The sequence below is a fragment of the Capsella rubella genome, unplaced genomic scaffold, assembly GCF_000375325.1.
Source record: "Capsella rubella cultivar Monte Gargano unplaced genomic scaffold, Caprub1_0 scaffold_1, whole genome shotgun sequence".
Classification (NCBI taxonomy): Eukaryota; Viridiplantae; Streptophyta; class Magnoliopsida; order Brassicales; family Brassicaceae; genus Capsella; species Capsella rubella.
Window position 1 is genome coordinate 12706839 of NW_006238923.1, and position 20179 is coordinate 12727017.

Genomic DNA, 20179 nt, shown 5'->3' on the forward strand with positions numbered 1-20179 from the left:
CTCTTTTTTGACAATCACAAAAACCTTAATGTTCTATAAATATAGCTTCTACTTATAATCTAGAAACTCACATAACATATTTTGTAAATAAACTTTATAGTTTGATACTTCAAGCAAGAAAATGGGCAACACCAAGACTTCGATGACTTTCTTACTCTTGATTATAATTGCAGCTTTTTTGTCCAGTTACAACATCTTGGCTTCAGGTAATGTTTTCTGATTAGGTTTCATCGTGTCAAAGCAAGAACGTAGATATGATTATATACGATATTCATATGTGGTGACTTTGTGGACATGCAGAGATCAAACCTTCTGGGAGAATTGATGATATGTGCAAGAACACTTGTTCGCCGACGTACGGTGATGGTAAATGTGCGGCGGATTGTAGGAAGGCTGGGTTCACATCTGGGAGATGTGCTACATCTGGGAGATGTGCTACATCTTTCGGAAACAAATGTTGTTGCACCAATAGATAGAAACAAGTCTTGTATTTTCATTCATACGTTTTTTTCTTTCTTTTGTTGTTTTGCTACAAATAATAAATTAAATGAGAAAATATAAAACTGTTTAACGATTATAGTTTTCTTATTAAAAAAGTCTGAACTACTATCACCATACAGTTCTTTTATTGCGATTTCAGTTATTTAAAGCGGAGAAAATGAGGAGGTAATTATGATTTATGTAGACTTGTCAAAATTAGTTTGGATTTAGGTTTGGTAAAACTTAAAGAGAAAGAAAAAAAGAAAAAAGAAATTCTTTAAGGTGAACTATATGTTACGTTTACAAATGATTGTAACTATTATAAAATTAAAACCAATGATCACAAAAGAAAACACTCTCTTGATTATCATTGAAGCCTTGGAGTTTGCCAGATCACTTATTTTTTCTCATTCCTTGTGTTAGATTCATAAGGGGAAGTCTTTACATTTTCATATTGGTTTGATTGAAGCAGTCTCTAAACCATTTTTAGTTGTTTTTCGTTTTATTGATATGAATTACTTAACCCTTGCTTTGATGGTTCCCTTAGTATGCTTGAGTAGTTTACTTGTTGTTTTAAGGGGATAATTAAAGGGGGAGATGATTAATTAGATTAGGTGGAGATTTATAGATCATATACTTGTTGTTTCGTTCTAAATTCATCGTTAATCCATTTCGTTAGCGTTATGAACCACTTCCTGATTCCATCTATTCTTGTTTCGTCAACCGAGTTGCATATTTTTTTTTATTTTTTTCTTTGAATATTTAAAGAGGTTCTGGGCCGAAGCCCATACATCCCCTTAATCCCGATACCAAAGCATGTTATATGGTTTTGTTCCAAGCGCTACTCGAACCGGCGACCTCTAAGCTTTTGCTAGAGATCTTTACCAATTGAGCTATTAGCACTTGGTGTTGCATATTTACTGGAACCTAGCTTAGAAAAGTATTGTGTCATAAGAAGCAAATACTATTTACTTATGAAAGTTTAAGGGCAATGACCGAACTATATGCATCGTTGCCTAAGTAAGTCGAGTAACAAAGTATAAAGATTTTAGATGGTTATTTATATGATTTATAGGTTAATCAATCACCATTGTTTTATAGTCTGAGACTTGGAAGTATGATATCCAACTTTGTAGTATTACAATTTTAACCTATAACTAGTGCTTCTAGAATCATTGAAGTGATATGATGAAAGTGAATTGAATAACCAGTTTTGTGGCTTTATTTAAGGGGAATAAGGGACTCAACAAATCAATCAATAACGAAAATGTTTTCGAAGAACAAACTAATGTTATGACTTAGAAGGTGCGTTAGACAAAAGAACAAAGATTATGAACTTTCATAAGCTCAAAATAAAGGACCTTTAACGATCAGAAAATATCATTTATGGAAAGAAATCTCAGTTTTAGATGGTGATGTGTTGTCTGATATGGAAACTAGAGCCTTGTGAGGTGGAAATCAAGTACGGAGGAAACCTCCTAAATGATTATTGTTGGTCTGAATCTGAGTCTAAATTTCCACATTCCTAGGATAAAGATTTTTGGGCAATATACTATAGGATGGAGCAATTCTTCTCCTTTGAACTAGCTTTTGTGATTAGTTAGGTCACATTACTAATATGGTATCAAAGCCCATGGTAAGGCCCAACAAACAATTTCCCATAAAAATGGTATTCCCACCTATGTGGCCCCATATAAGTGGCATGTCTTGCTGTACTATTTCCGAGATGTTGGATTCAGACAGTTTCGTGTTGGACCGTTTCCCACCCACATCTTGAGAAGGGCTATTAGAGTCCAAAATCCCACATTGCTTGGGATAAAAAATTTTGGACAATATATATAGGATGTGATAATTCTTCTCCTTTGAACTAGCTTTTAGAATTTGTTAAGCCACATTACTATTAGAATATGTGGCTAACAGTTTGTATTTAATGCATGGAGCCGTTATAGATTAATATTCTTCAATGTGAATACGTTTGGATAAGGACACTGTGGATACTTCTTTTTATTTTGGTGAGTCTCTTATTTGGTATAAATCTTGATGCCTCTAGTGATCCATCTATGATTTTCTTTTTGTTGTTTAACTATTCGTTTTATCTTTTTTTTTTATTTGTAAGTAAGTGATGCATTGTAGGACGAACCATTAACATAAAATGATGCATATACCCAAATAGAAAAAAATTTGGAGTATAATAATAAACTAATTATAGTTTTTAATTATGTAAACGATACATTTTCAGTGATTGGTATCGACTGATAAATTAGAATGGCATAAATCATGAAATATTCTTAATCTTGGTGCAATATTGATTAGGACATCGAAACTAAACAAACTGAACCAAGCCCTTGACTCCTTGAGGGAGAAGTTTACCAAGACTACAGAAAGTCTTCTCACAATCATAGATCAAGAAGAACTCGAAGAAGATGATCGATAAAGAAATGCTAGAAAACACTCAAGAATAACTCAAGACTCCATGAAATATGTTTTTTATAGTTAACACAATTCCACAATATTTCTAGCATGATTCCTTAAAAATATAGGAGAAAATCAAACAATAAACTATAACAAAAATGTTCTTTGCATTCATATGGATTATGGTCTAATCTATAAAGTTTTAGTTTTCGTTGTTCAATAACTAGACCAAACAAGGAAATTATAATGACATTTTTTTTTATAAATTCTAACGACTAATCCGGTCAGCCTCGGTAAAAACGAACCGAAATGTTTCAAAGTCGACTTCTCCTGAAAGGACCACCAAATTTGTTTTTATAATGACTTTTATAAAACACTTGTTTTTGATATGGTTTACTACTACTTGTAGTTGGCGTTGGTAATAATAAAGTTAGGAAGAAATAAACAACAATACAAGTGGGATACAGAATCACACAAGTCATGTAAACGTGTTCACCATTATCCACAACACCAAGTCAGAGTAGTCTTCTCTTCGTACGTTCCACCCACTAGCCAATCCAATTAGACAATAATAATATTTATCAGAGTATTATTATGCCAATCTATTGGCTTACGTTAAACTGTTAAAGTATTCATCTTTTTATTCTAAATTTCTAATATATATTATATGTTATTATTATTTTATTTTGGTAGCATATACGTGTATTTTGGTTATTAATTATTATAATTATAATTATTCTAACGTTGGGCCGCCTCAGATTGAATTAGAAAAAGAAAATCATTTTAATTTTGATTATAAGTATTACATTGTCCTAAGATTTATATTTGTGTTCACGAATAATTATATTTGTATTCGTTTTTATTAAAAAACATAAATATCTAGAAAAACGGATAAAGATAGCAAAATGACAGATATTTCATATACGTATACGAATATGGATAATTTTAAATTTTAGAACAGATAAAGGATTTCCAATTTTTAGAAACGGATATTTAGTATTTTAGTTAAATATACACGGTATACTTTTAGAAAATATTTTTAGATACCGCGAATAGTCAAATTTTTTAACGAATATAGTAATACATATACAAATACTATAAACAAAAATAATACGGATACAAGATACATATATAAATATCTCTAAAAACCGTATATCCGCTCCGTTAACATGGTAGATTAAGGATAGATGCACTATATACCTAAATTATGAAACTTTATTTATAACCTTTCATAAATAAGAGAATAAACATTTATCATATATTTTAACAAAATAGCAAAATAAAAATTATCTGTGTTGGTTTTGAAGAAGTAACATATATACTATTTATGTTATTGATAGTTTATCTTATTGATATTATACTATTTATATAAAACACATACACACAAAATAATGTACTTATTTACAATTTGATGGCGCCACTAGTTTTGCCAAAAAAAACCAAAAACAAAGAAAAAAACAAAAAGAAACAAGAAATATCTAACTTAATTAACTCATATTCTTACTTACACAAAATGAAATAAAAAAATTTAACACTTATGTTTCCCATTGTCTATCCTACATATATATTAATCCTAATCCTACATTCCACAAACACACACAAAAAAATCTATATGTGGAAAATATGAATATACAACTTTATATAAACAATTAATTTTAATATTTTTAAACTTGAAATAAACTCTCTAGTTTTATTTTTGTCGTATTAAAATTAATTTTTTTTTCATATTACTTTTCTGTATTGTTTTGTTTCTATTTTTTTAGCTTATTAATTTTTTATATCAAATAAAATAGTATATTAACAAAAAATTAAATATATTTTTTATAACATGTGTGAGTGAAACAGAATGTATAAAATTTAACCACAAAAAAAAAAGCTTAGTTTTATAAAAACTTACCATGATTATAAATTTATAACAATGTCACTAAAATGTCATTTAAGAAAATTAACAAAAAAATAAATTAAAATAAAAAAATGTGATTAAAATGATATAAAGAGAGAGAGTCAAAAAAAATGGAGAAGAGGGAGCGATTTGTTCATCTTCTTAGGAAAAACAAAGAAAAAGTCCGTTATCATCTTCTTCTTCTTCTTCTTCTTCTTCCTCCTCACAACAAATCTTGAAATCGAGATCGAGAAAAAAAAAATAACCCAAAACAATGGAGTCGAAACCAAACCCTAGACGACCTTCAAACACAGTTCTCCCATACCAAACACCTCGATTAAGAGATCACTACCTCCTGGGGAAAAAGCTAGGCCAAGGCCAATTCGGAACAACCTATCTCTGCACGGAGAAATCAACCTCCGCTAATTACGCCTGCAAATCGATACCCAAGCGCAAGCTCGTTTGCCGCGAGGATTACGAGGATGTGTGGCGTGAGATTCAGATCATGCATCATCTCTCTGAGCATCCAAATGTTGTTCGGATCAAGGGGACTTATGAGGATTCGGTATTTGTTCATATTGTTATGGAGGTTTGTGAAGGTGGTGAGCTTTTTGATCGGATTGTTTCTAAAGGGCATTTTAGTGAGCGTGAGGCTGTGAAGCTTATTAAGACGATTCTTGGTGTTGTTGAGGCTTGTCATTCTCTTGGTGTTATGCATAGAGATCTCAAACCTGAGAATTTCTTGTTTGATAGCCCTAAAGAAGATGCTAAGCTTAAGGCTACAGATTTTGGTTTGTCTGTCTTCTATAAGCCAGGTTCGATTTTTGTCTTTTGGCTTGATTAATCTTGGAATTGGTGATCGTATCTTTCATGTTTCTTTGGTTTTATTGTTAGAAACTGGTTTTGGTATGTGTCTATTTGATGATGGATTCAAAGTTTCATGCTTGAGCATTGTTTCTTTGTTTATGGGAACTTTGCTTTGTATTGAGTCTCTGAAACTTTTATTTTTTGATTGTGGAATCATTCTGCATTTGTGTTTGGCTTGTATCTGTGATGGGTATGCTTCTGGTTCTGGTTCATTGCTTTGTTGGTTTTTGTTTGCTCTTCAGGACAATGTATATAAGATGTAGTTTGGGAACTTGCTTCGTATTGTTTTGTTCTTCATTGAGGAGTCTCTGAATGTGTTGATTGGAATTATTCTGCATTTGGTCAAATTTTGGTTTCTTGATGAATCAGGTTTGTTGTGTTTTATATGAATCGAAATCGAGATAAGGTTGTTGGTTGTGTAGGTTTGGCTGAACTTACATTTTGTTGCTTGAGGATTGTTTATTACTTAGATGGAGCTTTACTTTGTATAGAGTTTCTTCATTATGTCTCTGAAACTTCATGGATTGATTGGAAATATTCTTTGCTGGTGAAAACCAGATAGGTGTGGCCAAAGCTAGTTTCATTGCCTAATTGGTTTTTGTTTACACTTCAGGACAATATTTATATGACGTAGTTGGAAGCCCTTACTATGTTGCGCCAGAGGTCCTAAAGAAATGTTATGGACCTGAAATAGATGTGTGGAGTGCCGGTGTTATCCTCTACATCTTACTCAGTGGTGTTCCTCCCTTCTGGGCTGGTGAGTCTACTAGTATATACAGTTTTTACTACTTGCAAGTTTCGATTTTTCTTTGAACTCTGAATGATGTATTCTTTTCTCTTGGGGGTTGCAGAAACCGAGTCCGGAATCTTTAGACAGATATTGCAAGGAAAGTTAGATTTCAAGTCTGACCCGTGGCCTAGTATTTCTGAAGCTGCTAAAGATTTGATCTACAAAATGCTTGAAAGGAGCCCCAAGAAACGCATTTCTGCCCATGAAGCCTTGTGTATGTTTATTTTTGGTTTTTATGTGGAATCATCTGCTCTTTACTGTTTTGTGGTAAGTAATGAGTTGTGAATTTTGTCTGAATGTTATAGGTCACCCATGGATTGTCGATGAACAAGCAGCACCAGACAAGCCTCTTGATCCAGCAGTCTTATCGCGTCTAAAGCAGTTTTCTCAAATGAATAAGATTAAGAAAATGGCCTTACGGGTATAAATTTGTGTAATATACACATTTGCCTTTTCGTTATGTCCAACCCATTTGCTGATTTCTCTGAACACAAGTGATTTTTTCCCACAGGTAATCGCTGAGAGACTTTCAGAGGAAGAAATCGGAGGTCTGAAGGAATTATTCAAGATGATAGACACAGACAACAGCGGAACGATTACTTTTGAAGAGCTCAAAGCGGGTTTGAAGAGAGTTGGATCTGAACTAATGGAATCAGAAATCAAGTCTCTGATGGACGCGGTATGCAAAAATAACACCAAAACCAACTGGACTCTCTCAATCTCTTTTCAAAGTTTTGTTTTGTATTAATATCCTCTCTGTGTGTTGTGGTCACAGGCTGATATCGACAACAGCGGTACAATAGACTACGGAGAATTCCTAGCAGCAACATTACACATGAACAAAATGGAGAGAGAGGAGAATCTGGTAGCTGCATTTTCATACTTTGACAAAGACGGAAGCGGATACATCACGATCGATGAGCTTCAGTCAGCTTGCACAGAGTTTGGTCTATGTGATACACCTCTTGATGACATGATCAAAGAGATTGATCTTGACAATGTAAACCACTCTCCTTCTTCTCTTTGTTTTCCTCCACCTTCTATGTAAACTGTATTATAACCGAGCGAGCTTTTGAATATTTGTAGGACGGGAAGATCGATTTCTCGGAGTTTACAGCAATGATGAGGAAAGGAGATGGAGTTGGGAGAAGCAGAACCATGATGAAAAACTTGAACTTCAACATAGCTGATGCTTTTGGTGTTGATGGTAAAAAATCTGATGACTAACCAATCATCATCCACCTTCAATTTCAGTTTTCTTATTTCTCTTACATATATTTTGAAACTAAAGACTACAGAAAAAAATTTTCTGGTTTCTTTTATTGCTTTCCTTTGTTATTCTTGTAGATGAGTAACTGTCCAAATTTTTTGTCCCAAGTAATGGATAATTTTGCTTCATATAATTATTCTTTAGTTCCAAAGAAACCGAACCGAAGAGAACCAATTCCGGATTGCATCAATTTGAAATCCGAATTTTGTTATAACCCACTGTAGAACTATTTTTTTGTCCCAAGCAATGGATAATTTTGCTTCAGATCCAAAGAAATTAATAGAAATGCTAAAAGAAACCGAACCGAACTAAACCAAAGCCGAATTTTTGTTATGTTCGAAACAGTAAATAAAGTCTTATACCAACCTAAACCAAGCTCCAATTGAAACCAAATTTTGTGAAATCGAACTGCATAACCAGGTTAACCAAAATTCAGTTCAATAAGTAAATTTTGGTCACAAAGCGCACAAAACCGTAATTTGGATGCACAGTATTGTACAAAATCGGAAAATCCAAAATCTGAACCAAAATCAACAAGAAACCCGAAATTGCAAGCTTAGAAACAAAATTAAACAAACTTTGAAGAGGCCAGGGGTATAGTTTAAATTTTCAGAATTAATAGTTTGATACCATTAAGTAAATATATAAAGCACATTTAAAAATCTAGATTATTAGCCATAAGTTTAATTTTGGTCACAAATCTTAAGAAAACCGAAATTGGAATTACAAAATCTATAACCAAAAATAACCGAATTTAACCGGAAAACCGAAATTGCAAGCCTAGAAATAAAATTAAACCAATTTGAAGAAGACGGAAGGGTATATCGGTAGTTTAAGAGTTAAGTGGATAGGATAACACTGAGAGGATTTATTCTCCGTCGAGCTTCAAAGTTTTGAGCTCAGAGCTCTCTCTCTCTCTCTCTCAGGCTAATAACAATGGCGTCTTCTTCAGCCACACTCTCTCTATGCTCTGCTTTCGCTTCTCATTGCAATGTCAATTCACGCCGTTCAAGCACTATAATGTGTTCTCTCTCTAAACCTTCGTTGAATTTGGCTAAACCTGTGTCTGGCTTTCTCGCTCCTTCCACTTCGTCGACGTCTCGAACCTCATTCCCCGTCGCTCCTAAATTCGCTGAATCAGTCGTCGAAGCTGAGCCTGAGACTACCGATATCGAAGCCGTGGTGGTTTCCGATGTTTCGGAGGTTGCGGAGGATAAACCTAAACGAGAAGAGATCTTCGCTGTTGTTATGGTGAGCTTGTTGGATCCAAACGGAAGAAAAAATTCTCAATTTCGGTTTTAGGTTTTGGAATTTTGCAATTAGTTTTGGTTGATTTGATAGTTTCTGTGTTTTGTGGCCTAATGAGTAATGACTTCTTAGTGAGAGCTGTATTAGCAACTAGTTGTGGTTGATTTGATAGCTTGAGACTGTGTTTTGTTGCCTAGTGAATGATGAATTCTTAGTGAGAGCTGTATTTGCAAGTAGTTTTGGCTGATTTGATAGTTTGAGTCTGTGTTTTGTGGCCTAGTGAGAGCTGTATTAGCAACTAGTTTTGGTTGGTTTGATAGTTTGAGACTGTGTTTTGTGGCCTAATGAGTGATGAATTCTTAGTGAGAGCTGTATTTGCAACTATTTTTGGTTGATTTGATGAGTTTGCTTTGGATTCGTTTTGGTTGATTTAGAGTTTGAGTGTGAGGGACTGTGTTTTTGTGTGATATACTCTTTAAGAATTAGTTATTATGAATATGACTTCTCTGGTTTGCTATATCTTGATTGAGTTTAGTGTTGTTTTCTTTGAAATGGATAGGTTGGTGGACGGCAATACATTGTGTTTCCAGGGAGATATCTCTACACTCAGAGGCTGAAAGATGCAAATGTTGATGATCAGGTAATTTGCACATTCCTTTTAGTGATTTGAGTTCTTCTTTGTCAATTTCTGTGAGATGATGGTGTAACTATGGAATATTGAGTATAACCTGTGTAGCTTGTGTATAAGTTCTATCTATTGTCTATGTTGTTAACATTGTTAAGCTGTTCTTCTCTGTTGCTCTTTTGGCGATTCCTGAAATTTTCGTCTTTGCTTCTTCTTTTGTGCAGATTGTTCTTAATAAAGTGTTGCTTGTTGGCACAAAGACGCACACTTACATCGGCAAACCGGTTGTGACCAATGCCACTGTACATGCTGTTGTGGAAAATCAGGTAAATCAATAATTTGTGGTTTTGTTTTTTCGACTATGTTGTTGCCTCTAAACTGGAATAACTGGAATGTCTTTTGTTGTTGCAGGGTCTGGATGATAAAGTGGTAGTCTTCAAGTATAAGCCTAAGAAGAAGTACCGAAGAAATATTGGTCACCGACAGGTATATCGTTGTTTGACAAATCTGCTTACTACTGCTAAAATCGAACTATCTAGTTTTACAATCCACTGATTGCTATAACGACATTTACATTGTGATTTCTGACTTGACTTTGCAGCCAAATACAAGGATTAGAATTACAGGGATCACAGGGTATGAAGAGTATCCAGCTTCGCCCAATGTTGCGGTTTAATTGTGCTGAAGAGGTATAGGATCTGTTTGCTTCTTGAATGTTATAATTCTTCGATCTTCTCTATGTAATTTTGTTAAGAACCGGATTATTTCATTGCTGCTGAGATCTCTTTTTTCCAATGTGTAATGCTTTTGCCACTCTTAGATCACAAAGTCTAAGTTAGTGTAAGAAAACATCAGCATTGCTCATCCATTCATCTAGAATATCGAGTTGTGTGTGGAATCAACAACTAACACATTTGTGGCTGGTTTTTTACTTTAGCAATCTAACACATGAAAGAAGAATTCAAATATGTATCCGTTACAAACACCTACTTACTGTCGATTTCAGTTTGGATTCAGGTTTTGATAGTGCACTACTCCATTGAATTTTGTTCAATCGTCTTTGTTGGTTACTTCTTATTCTAAAAGCAATACTGCTTTAAATGAGTTTGGTGCACCCAATGCATTGATCCTATAAGTTTGAGCAGGAAAAGGGCCATTTCATACCCGAACAATTTCAGAAGTGCTGATTTTATATGTATAAAGCAGTGCGAATTTATACCTAAGCTCAAACAAAATTCAATTTTTATACCCAATTAGTACAAATAGTGCTAATTGTATACTCTACATTATTAGATGCTGACTCATGTGCCACGTGTCACATTGAGATGCTGACTCAGATGACATGTGTCATATGACTCATAATGTGAGAATGATGTGGCATTGTGAACGGCAAACGACGTCGTTTTAATATCGTGACTTTAATTTTTCCAAAAAATAGTCACCATAAATAACTACAATTATAAATTATAAATTAATTAAAAAAAAAATTAAAAATTTCAATTTCAATTTTGAAGTGTATTACATTTAAATTTAAAATTTTAATTTTTAATTTTTAAATCTAAAATCTAAAACTATAATTTTTGAATTTACTACATTTATAAATACGATTGTAATGATAACAATTATAAAAAAGCTTAAAAACTAATAGAACACCCTAATATCAGGAATTTGCTGCTGGAAGCGAAGTGGGTTTAAATATCATTTTTGCCAAATTGTATCACCAAAGTGCACTTATTTTTCAGAGAATCATCTAGGGATGGTTGATATGAAAAGATAAGTGCATTCTGGTGACATATATGACCAGAACAGTTCTTATAAACCTCTTTGTATACACCACAATATACGGGGGTGTTTACATTTTTAATGTTTAGTTTTTTTTTATTGTAATTAAAATCGTTACAATTTTATTTATAAATATAGTAAAATAATAAATTATAATTTTGAATTTTAGATTTACATTTTTTAAAAATTTTAAATTGTAACTACAAATGTAATACATTTAAAAATCGTACTTGTAATTGTTAATTTTAATTTTAAAATTATTTTTTAAAAATAAAATAAAATTATAATTGTAATATTGGTGTCCCATTTTTTGGAAAAATTAAAATCACAATATTAAAACGACATAGTTTTCTGTTCACAATGCCACCTCAATCTTACGTTACGAGTCATTTAACATGTGTTATTTGAGTCAGCATCTCAATGTGACACATGGTATATGAGTCAACATTTGTTAATGTAGAGTCTGAAATTGACACTATTTGTACTAATTGGGTATAACATCTGAATTTTGTTTTAGTTTGGGTATAAATTTGCATTGAATCTTTGTACAGATAGAAATCTGCATTTTTGAAATTGTTCGGGTATGAAATGAGCTTGTCGTTAGATTAAGGCTCCGATTGGTAACACGCATGATGGCGTTTTCTAACGCGATTATGCAGAAATTACCAATCAAGGCTACGACTCGTAACACGCATATTGAAGAGGTAATTGAGTAATTTTAACAAAAACAAAAACCCACTAACCAAACACACCTCATTTTATTTTAATATACACAATTTCCAACTTTTTATTTTTCAACTTTCTCTGTTATTAGAATATATAAATTTACAATATTCTTAAAATTTTAATGCTCTTTTAAATACACTCTAAATTTCTAATCTGTATTAACATTTTTGAAGTACCTTTAGTGTTCTACCCTTTTATTTTGTGATATTTTCATAACTAACCTCTTGCCATTTGATTAAATAGAAAAAGTTTAAGATAAATTTTATAATTAAATCATAATAAAATTGCAAAACTAGAAATCAATATTTATTACATTTAATAAATTTCCTAAAATCTCTCCCGAATAAATCAAATACTTCTCCAACATTTTTATATGATCTTATTTGTTTTTAAATTTATATTATTACATAAACATATGTATAATAAAAATATATATTTTTTATTTGCATATGTTGCAATTTGAATTTTTAGAAATGGATGTATATTACTCAAACGAACAAAAATGGATGTACTAAAGTATTATTGATAATTGTGTAGCACAACGAGTTATAATTTACATAATTATGATTATAGTTTTTTTACGGGTGGTCTACTATAATATAACTCACAAAATATTTTAATATGAAATTATACTATGTAAACGAATATTATGTCAATATCATTTCATTATTTTAAATATTATACTTATTTAATTAATTTGATCAAATTACGATTATATAAAGAATAAATTATCATATAATATTATACGGGTTAAATCATAGAATTAACAATCAAATATAGTTGTACACTCTTATATACCAAACAAAATTATTAAAAAATACATTTTAGGAATATCGTCATGCGGTATACCGCGGGTTAAAATCTAGTATATATTAAAATATAGAGTCATTTGGAAATATTACAACTAACAGAATTTATAAAATATAACATTTGTAAACTATTTATAAAATTAATGTATGGCGTGGTTTGTTACATAGTTAGTCCTTAAAGTAATGTAATTAATTTCGCCCATTTTTATTTTGAATAAATATTTTTTTAATTAATGAGTTGGCTAATTAAATCGCAGAATTTTTTTTTCCAATCAATACATTACTTTAAAATTATTAATTAAAAGTATTAACTAAAATAATTAAGGACAAACTATTCTACCAAAAAATTAAGGACAAACAATTAATGGTTAATTTTGGCTCTTTATGTGGGAAAGATTTGATTTTAACACGCATGTAGATAACACTTCAAAGCAAAGATATCAATAAGTTATTATTAGTGATTACATAATTACCAAGAGATTACAATGTTAATTTTGTGATACTATATATAACCCCAATACCATTTCATTTTATCCAACACAATTCATACTAATCATCTTCCAAGTAAGCATTTCATTTTAATCCAATTTTAACAATTTGTCCTTCACATTTTATAACACCATCTTACTAACAACTTATTTCATTTGATGCAAAGGAACATAGATTGGTTAGTAATTGTAAGAAAATGTCGAAGGCTAGAGCAATGCAGCGAATTGAGAAGGAGTTCAAGGAGTTGAATTCCTCTAAATCTGATTACAGTGTTGGTTAGTAGTTCTCTTTTTTGTTTTTTTTTTCCCTCTCTCTATATTATATAAAAAAATTGTATTTTCATTTCTAAAAAAAATAGCATGTTTTTCATAACAACCACACTTATATGTAATATTTACTATGCTTCAATTGAAGTGTCATTCTAAGTTTTTTTCACACAATTTAAGAAAACCATTAAATTTTTCGTCTTACATCTTATAAATACATTGTATAACTCGATCATCAGATTATAGATTTTAAGTTCATAACCTTAGTCCATTCCCATTTTGGGCGGAACCGATCCTATTGGTCAATACATTATAGTAGAGATAAAATTAGAAAATTCTATCAAACATTTTACATTGAAAATAGAAAACAACATTTATTTTAAAACAAAACTTAAAGTCTAAAACGATACTTATTTTGAAATGGAGGAAAGTATATTATAATTTTTTTGGGGGCCAACTATACTAATATTGTTTGTTGGTATGTATCAATATAGGTAGAGACGAATCAAACATATTCAAATGGAATACATTCATTCAAGGACCCGTTGATACTCCCTATGCTGGTGGTGTGTTTCCCATCGACATTGAGTTTCCTAATGACTACCCTTTTAAACCACCCAAGGTTGTTAAATTTCCAAATTTGGAGAGGTAAATTTGTGTTCCTAAATTACAAAAGTAAAACATGTTTAATGTTTTGGTTCTTGTTTGTTTTCTTATACAGTTTACCTTCAAAACTCCAATTTACCATCCAAATATCAATTCTCAAGGATCAATTTGCATTGACATTCTTAAAAACAATTGGACTCCTCCTCTCACTGTTGAAAAGGTTCAGAACTTGACTTATAAATTTATGGTGTTGTTCGTTTGGTAGTCGCATGTTGTTTCTTTCGCATTATGTTTTATTGTTTTTCATCATACGATTAATATTAGTTTTGGTAATTTTTTGTTAATATATAAACAAACAGGTGCTTATGTGCATATCTTCACTATTGGCGGATCCAAACCCAGATGACCCTCTTGTAGCTGAGATTGGACAACAGTTTAAGAGTGATAAGCCCCAATTTGAGGAGACAGCCCGGGAATGGACTCAACGACATGCGTAATATAGTTTTTTCATCATATTTCTCCTATTTATTAGCCATCAATTGCTTACTATGGAATTATGATATGTTATTATGGACTTCTTAACTATATGATAAATAAAAGTCGCAATCTTCATTTTGATTTTTTATTATATTGTCCGTTTTGGATCAATATACTTAAACCCACACGGATTTGTTATTTGGCTCATTCATGACCCAAACGATCTTATACTAATTGAAGTTGGTCTTGAGTTATATATTAGAAACGTCTTTTTCTAATCTTCCAATGTGGGATATTGGTTTGTCTTCCAACTATAAAGTGAATATCAAGTATATGAATCGAAACAAAATACTTAACTTTGTATGAAAATTAGTTTTCTTCTCCTCAAGTACATAATAAACCGATTCAATATAATATATGATACCTTTCGTCTTAAATTAGGTAATTTTTTATACTCCATCCGTTCCTTAACGATGGTTTTTCTATTAAAAAAAAAATTATTTCAAAAAAATAACTGTTTAAAGTTATCAATACATTATTAACTAAAAATAAAGAATTCAAATAGCCCTATGAATTTAGTTTAAAATATTTTAAAATTTTTAATCGAATAACGCTAATTAATTTACATAATAATAGAGTAACATGCTTAATTAATTTAACTTCTAATTAAATAAATGATTGTAAATTAGTCCCTTAATATTTAAACCATTATAATTCTACCAGTGAATATTAAAACCTTACACAATTTGACCAATTAAAATCCTAAAAAGAAAAGTTGAAAATTGACTACTACTACCTTAATTTTCTTGTTTCCGTGAAACATACGCCAAGAATATTGGAGGGAAACAAAAATACAATACAGTTAACGTCTTAACGACCATATCAAATCCATGTTTTATCATATCCCAGTCGTCACGGACTAAGCAAGTCTTCGTTACCACTTAATATTCAGACTAGTTTTTGTGGTATCTTCCAAAACACAATGACCCATTCAACAGGGTAGACCTTCACTATCAAGGAGACGACCGACGACGCTAAGTCCATTACTGAGTGAAACTGAAGATTATAAAAGAGACAAAACTTGGATACGATTTAACAAACAAGAAGAGAGAAACAAAAAGAGAGTAATAGAGAGAGTGAGAATGGGTTTGGCAGAGAAGAATCCTAACAATCTTTGTTTTCTTTTGATCATATCCATACTTTTGAGCTGTTCTATTTTAGTTTCCGCGACAATCTCAGAAGCAAACGCTCTTCTGAAATGGAAATCTACTTTCACGAACCAGACAAGTTCGTCGAAGCTGGCGTCGTGGGTGACTAATACTAGCTTTTGTACTAGATGGTATGGTGTTTCTTGTAATACGCAAGGGAGTCTCGTAAGGTTAAACCTTACTGACACAGCTATTGAAGGTACTTTTCAAGAGTTTCCTTTTTCTTCTCTCCCAAACCTTGCTTATATCGATCTTAGCATGAACCGTTTTTATGGAACCATCCCTCCCCAATTTGGATCCCTCTCTAAACTCATCTACTTTGACCTCTCTATAAACCAATTAACCGGAGAAATCCCACCAGAGCTTGGTAATTTAAGAAACCTTGAAACCCTCCATCTTGTTGAAAATAAGTTAAATGGGTCGATTCCATCTGAGATCGGTCACTTAACTTCAGTTCAGGAGATTGCCTTGTATAGCAATTTCTTGTCCGGACCTTTACCTACTTCCATTGGAAACCTAACCAACTTGGTTTACTTGTACCTCTTTAACAACTCTCTCTATGGTCCCCTTCCTTCTGTTATTGGAAACTTAACCAATCTTGTTGAGCTATGCCTAGATAGAAACAACCTGACTGGCCAAATCCCTTCCACTTTTGGAAAGTTACAGAAATTAACTCTTCTCAACTTGTTTGAAAACCAACTTTCCGGAAAAATCCCCCCTGAGATCGGTGACATGGCCAGTCTATATTCCCTTAGCCTTCATACAAATAACCTTACTGATTCAATTCCTTCTTCCTTAGGAAATCTCAAGAACCTAACCCTTCTTCATCTTTACCAAAACCAACTAACTGGTGTCATTCCCCCAGAACTAGGCAACATGGAATCCATGATTGATTTAGAGATAAGTAATAACAAACTTACAGGTTCTATTCCTGATTCCTTTGGTAACTTTACCAAGTTGCAAATATTGTTCCTCCGTGAAAACAAGCTCTCTGGTCCAATCCCACTAGGAGTTGCAAACTCTTCAGAGCTGACTGTCTTGCAACTCGACGGGAACAACTTCACTGGTTTCTTGCCTGAAACCATTTGCAAAGGTGGCAAGCTTCAGAACCTCACATTAGATTATAATCACCTCGAAGGTCCTATCCCAAAAAGCTTGAAGGATTGCAAGAGCTTGACCAGATTAAGATTCGTAGGGAACAGATTCACTGACGATATTTCTGAAGCTTTCGGGATATACCCACTTCTCAATTTCATTGATCTAAGCCACAACAATTTCCATGGTGAGATTTCAGGCAACTGGGCGAAGAGCCCAAACCTAGTTGCATTCATCATGTCAAACAACAACCTCACAGGTGCTATCCCCACTGAGATTTGGAACATGATACAACTGGGTGAGCTAGATCTATCTATCAACAACCTCACTAGTGAAATTCCAGAAGCAATTGGACATCTCACGAATTTGTCAAGGCTACGACTTAATGGGAATCAGTTTTCTGGAAGAGTTCCTGAAAGTTTAAGTTTCTTGACCAACCTTGAGTCTCTGGATTTATCGTCAAACAGATTCAACTCTCAGATACCACAAAACTTTGACTCCTTTAGTAAGCTCTTTGACATGGACCTGAGCAGAAACCAGTTTGATGGACGCATCCCTAGACTAACAAAGCTGACTCAGTTAACACATCTTGATCTTAGCCACAACCAGCTCGACGGCGAAATCCCATCACAACTGAGCTCCTTCGAGAAGCTGGTGAAGCTCGACCTCTCACACAACAATCTCTCAGGTCTCGTTCCAACAAGTTTTGAGGGCATGAAAGAGCTAATATACATCGATATATCAAACAATAACCTCGACGGTCCACTTCCAGACAACCCAGCGTTTCGAAACGCAACCGCAGATGCATTAGAAGGAAACAGAGGCTTATGCAGTAATGTTCCAAAACAAAAGTTGAAGCCATGCCCCATCACTTCCAATGGGTTCAAGAAACCGAAGGAGAAAGGCAACGTTGTTGTGTGGATTCTAGTGCCGATCCTAGGAGCACTCCTCATTCTCTCTATATGCGCCGGGACATTTGCCTACTATCTACGCAAACGAAAACAAATCAATGGAAACAACAACTTGGATGCTGAAACTGGAGAGAACTTGTCCATCTTTAGCTATGATGGCAAAGTCAAATACCAAGAGATCATAAACTCAACCAAAGAATTCGATCCAAAATACCTAATCGGAACCGGAGGATACGGCAAAGTATACAAAGCAAACCTCCCAGGCGCAACCGTAGCAGTGAAAAAGCTACACCAAACAATGAACGAAGAGATATCAAAGCCAGTGGTGAAGCAAGAGTTCCTAAACGAAGTAAGAGCCTTAACAGAGATCCGTCACCGCAACGTGGTGAAGCTCTTCGGCTTCTGCTCTCACCGCCGCCACACTTTCCTGATCTACGAGTACATGGAAAAAGGAAGTTTAAACAAACTGTTAGCTGATGACAAAGAAGCGAAACGACTCAATTGGACCAAAAGGATCAATATAGTGAAAGGTGTGGCGTACGCGTTATCGTATATGCACCATGACAGATCAACTCCGATCGTCCACCGTGATATTAGCAGCGGCAACATCCTTCTCGATAACGATTACAAAGCTAAGATCTCCGATTTCGGTACAGCGAAGCTTCTCAAGATGGATTCCTCAAATTGGTCCGCCGTCGCCGGAACCTATGGCTATGTCGCTCCAGGTATATCTAAATCAATGAAATTGAAATCTTTAAAATCGATTTCGAGCTTATGAAATTGAAAATTTCTGAACAGAATTGGCTTACGCGATGAAGGTGACGGAGAAATGCGATGTGTATAGCTTCGGAGTATTGACGCTGGAAGTGATAAAGGGGAAACATCCGGGAGATTTGGTTTCGGCTTTGTCATCGTCGTCTCCGGGAGAAACTCCGTCGCTGAGAAGCATTTCCGATGAGCGTTTAGGAGAACCAGAGGCGAAGATTAGAGAGAAGTTAGTGAAGATGGTGGAAATGGCGTTGTCGTGCTTACAAGCAGATCCAATGTCTCGGCCAACAATGTTGTCAATTTCAACGGCATTCACCTAAAAACTTATAATATAAGGTTTTTACAATTAAAATAAAACACAAAGTTAAACACATGATAAATTATGTGATTAATAAATATTAATATAGTTATGCTATTTTAGCCAAACGTTTGAGTTTTACTAGAGTTATAATTATGGCTGCGTAATGTGAATATACTAAATCTTGTAGTTGTTTTGCTTTGGCTGAATAATATTTTGTTTAAAATTATGTTATAAATAATTATTACTATAGTTTATAACATGTAGTCATCTCTTAAATATTTTTTAATATCAATTTGATTATTTGTTTTTGTGAAAGATGGAAGTATGTGTAATGTGTTCATCAATGCAATTTCGATTTGTATTCGAAAGTTTTAAACTTTTAACTGTTTTGGAGAAATAGACCTTTTTTTAGTCTGTTTTATTATATACTAGTCAGTTTTCTGCGTTACGCGTGTGAGGTCTATTATATTGTTTATGAGTAATTGGTTCATATTTTATTTTTTATTTATTTTTCACTTTAACATATTTTTTTTTAATCTTAGATTGTGATTGTATAGAAAACATGTTGAGTTTTAGCTTCATTAGTAGTTGACAAATTAAATGTGTATAATATTTAATAAAATGAACTAAATAAAGAAATATATGTGGTTTAAACAGAAGTATGGTGGAGAATCATAAAGAAACATGTGTTATTAGGGTTCCTACCAAATACTTATTTACATATGTCTAAATCTAAAATTAAATGATAAAATTATATAAATAATTTTTAAAATTAAATAATAAAATGAGGTGGATGATGATTAGGATGATGAGGTGGCTTAAGGAGGAGAGAGCAAAGTTAACTTTATATATAGATATATTCGTTTCTGATTTTTTGTTTAATATATTTTCTGTATTTTCATATGGAACAATTTTAAAATTTAACATAGTAGTATAATTTACTTTATATTTAGTTCATTTCATTTAATTATGTTTTTTTACTTTTTAATTTTTATGAAATATTGTTAATTTTTTATTTTGTTTATTAGTTTACCATATATGATGTATTGAAAACAATTAGTTGAATTCATATTGGAAACCTTTTAAAGAAATATTATTTTTATTGTTACCATTTTTATACGTGTTTTTAAAATGAGAATTCATGTTTTGTCCCAACCTATCTCTTTT

The 20179-nt window shown here is 32.7% G+C and overlaps 5 protein-coding genes across 5 annotated transcripts; all 5 read left to right on the forward strand.

Moving 5' to 3' along the window:
• Positions 1–121: 121 nt before the first annotated feature.
• On the forward strand, positions 122–476 carry LOC111832361 (defensin-like protein 43). Its single transcript, XM_023788671.1, has 2 exons — positions 122–206; positions 301–476. The coding sequence occupies exons 1-2, from the start codon at positions 122–124 to the stop codon at positions 474–476; spliced, it is 261 nt and encodes an 86-aa protein (XP_023644439.1).
• A 4478-nt stretch (positions 477–4954) lies between these two features.
• LOC17898071 (calcium-dependent protein kinase 11) lies at positions 4955–7834 on the forward strand. The gene is made up of 7 exons (XM_006307269.2): positions 4955–5589; positions 6255–6398; positions 6493–6645; positions 6737–6852; positions 6943–7110; positions 7207–7431; positions 7518–7834. The coding sequence occupies exons 1-7, from the start codon at positions 5049–5051 to the stop codon at positions 7656–7658; spliced, it is 1488 nt and encodes a 495-aa protein (XP_006307331.1). The 5' UTR covers positions 4955–5048; the 3' UTR covers positions 7659–7834.
• A 741-nt stretch (positions 7835–8575) lies between these two features.
• Positions 8576–10453, forward strand: LOC17899657 (50S ribosomal protein L21, chloroplastic). The gene is made up of 5 exons (XM_006305545.2): positions 8576–8952; positions 9509–9589; positions 9799–9900; positions 9986–10060; positions 10176–10453. Exons 1-5 carry the CDS (start codon positions 8638–8640, stop codon positions 10248–10250), a joined length of 648 nt encoding a protein of 215 aa, XP_006305607.1. The 5' UTR covers positions 8576–8637; the 3' UTR covers positions 10251–10453.
• Positions 10454–13549: 3096 nt separating this feature from the next.
• LOC17897799 (probable ubiquitin-conjugating enzyme E2 31) lies at positions 13550–14873 on the forward strand. The gene is made up of 4 exons (XM_006305906.2): positions 13550–13655; positions 14141–14268; positions 14368–14472; positions 14612–14873. Exons 1-4 carry the CDS (start codon positions 13577–13579, stop codon positions 14747–14749), a joined length of 450 nt encoding a protein of 149 aa, XP_006305968.1. The 5' UTR covers positions 13550–13576; the 3' UTR covers positions 14750–14873.
• A 597-nt stretch (positions 14874–15470) lies between these two features.
• LOC17900114 (MDIS1-interacting receptor like kinase 2) lies at positions 15471–19046 on the forward strand. The gene is made up of 2 exons (XM_023777404.1): positions 15471–18668; positions 18742–19046. Exons 1-2 carry the CDS (start codon positions 15872–15874, stop codon positions 19029–19031), a joined length of 3087 nt encoding a protein of 1028 aa, XP_023633172.1. The 5' UTR covers positions 15471–15871; the 3' UTR covers positions 19032–19046.
• The last annotated feature ends 1133 nt before the right edge of the window (positions 19047–20179 follow it).

What these genes read in the sequence shown, in the direction of transcription:
- LOC111832361 (XM_023788671.1), top strand. Translation starts at nt 122, where the DNA reads ATGGGCAACACCAAGACTTCGATGACTTTCTTACTCTTGATTATAATT. An exon ending in TTACAACATCTTGGCTTCAG is followed by an intron (nt 207 to 300) that starts GTAATGTTTTCT and finishes GTGGACATGCAG; the next exon opens with AGATCAAACCTTCTGGGAGA.
- LOC17898071 (XM_006307269.2), top strand. Translation starts at nt 5,049, where the DNA reads ATGGAGTCGAAACCAAACCCTAGACGACCTTCAAACACAGTTCTCCCA. An exon ending in TCAAGTCTCTGATGGACGCG is followed by an intron (nt 7,111 to 7,206) that starts GTATGCAAAAAT and finishes TTGTGGTCACAG; the next exon opens with GCTGATATCGACAACAGCGG. An exon ending in AAGAGATTGATCTTGACAAT is followed by an intron (nt 7,432 to 7,517) that starts GTAAACCACTCT and finishes GAATATTTGTAG; the next exon opens with GACGGGAAGATCGATTTCTC.
- LOC17899657 (XM_006305545.2), top strand. Translation starts at nt 8,638, where the DNA reads ATGGCGTCTTCTTCAGCCACACTCTCTCTATGCTCTGCTTTCGCTTCT. An exon ending in ATGCTGTTGTGGAAAATCAG is followed by an intron (nt 9,901 to 9,985) that starts GTAAATCAATAA and finishes TTGTTGTTGCAG; the next exon opens with GGTCTGGATGATAAAGTGGT. An exon ending in GAAATATTGGTCACCGACAG is followed by an intron (nt 10,061 to 10,175) that starts GTATATCGTTGT and finishes TTGACTTTGCAG; the next exon opens with CCAAATACAAGGATTAGAAT.
- LOC17897799 (XM_006305906.2), top strand. Translation starts at nt 13,577, where the DNA reads ATGTCGAAGGCTAGAGCAATGCAGCGAATTGAGAAGGAGTTCAAGGAG. An exon ending in TAAATCTGATTACAGTGTTG is followed by an intron (nt 13,656 to 14,140) that starts GTTAGTAGTTCT and finishes GTATCAATATAG; the next exon opens with GTAGAGACGAATCAAACATA. An exon ending in ACCCTTTTAAACCACCCAAG is followed by an intron (nt 14,269 to 14,367) that starts GTTGTTAAATTT and finishes TTTCTTATACAG; the next exon opens with TTTACCTTCAAAACTCCAAT.
- LOC17900114 (XM_023777404.1), top strand. Translation starts at nt 15,872, where the DNA reads ATGGGTTTGGCAGAGAAGAATCCTAACAATCTTTGTTTTCTTTTGATC. An exon ending in CTATGGCTATGTCGCTCCAG is followed by an intron (nt 18,669 to 18,741) that starts GTATATCTAAAT and finishes ATTTCTGAACAG; the next exon opens with AATTGGCTTACGCGATGAAG.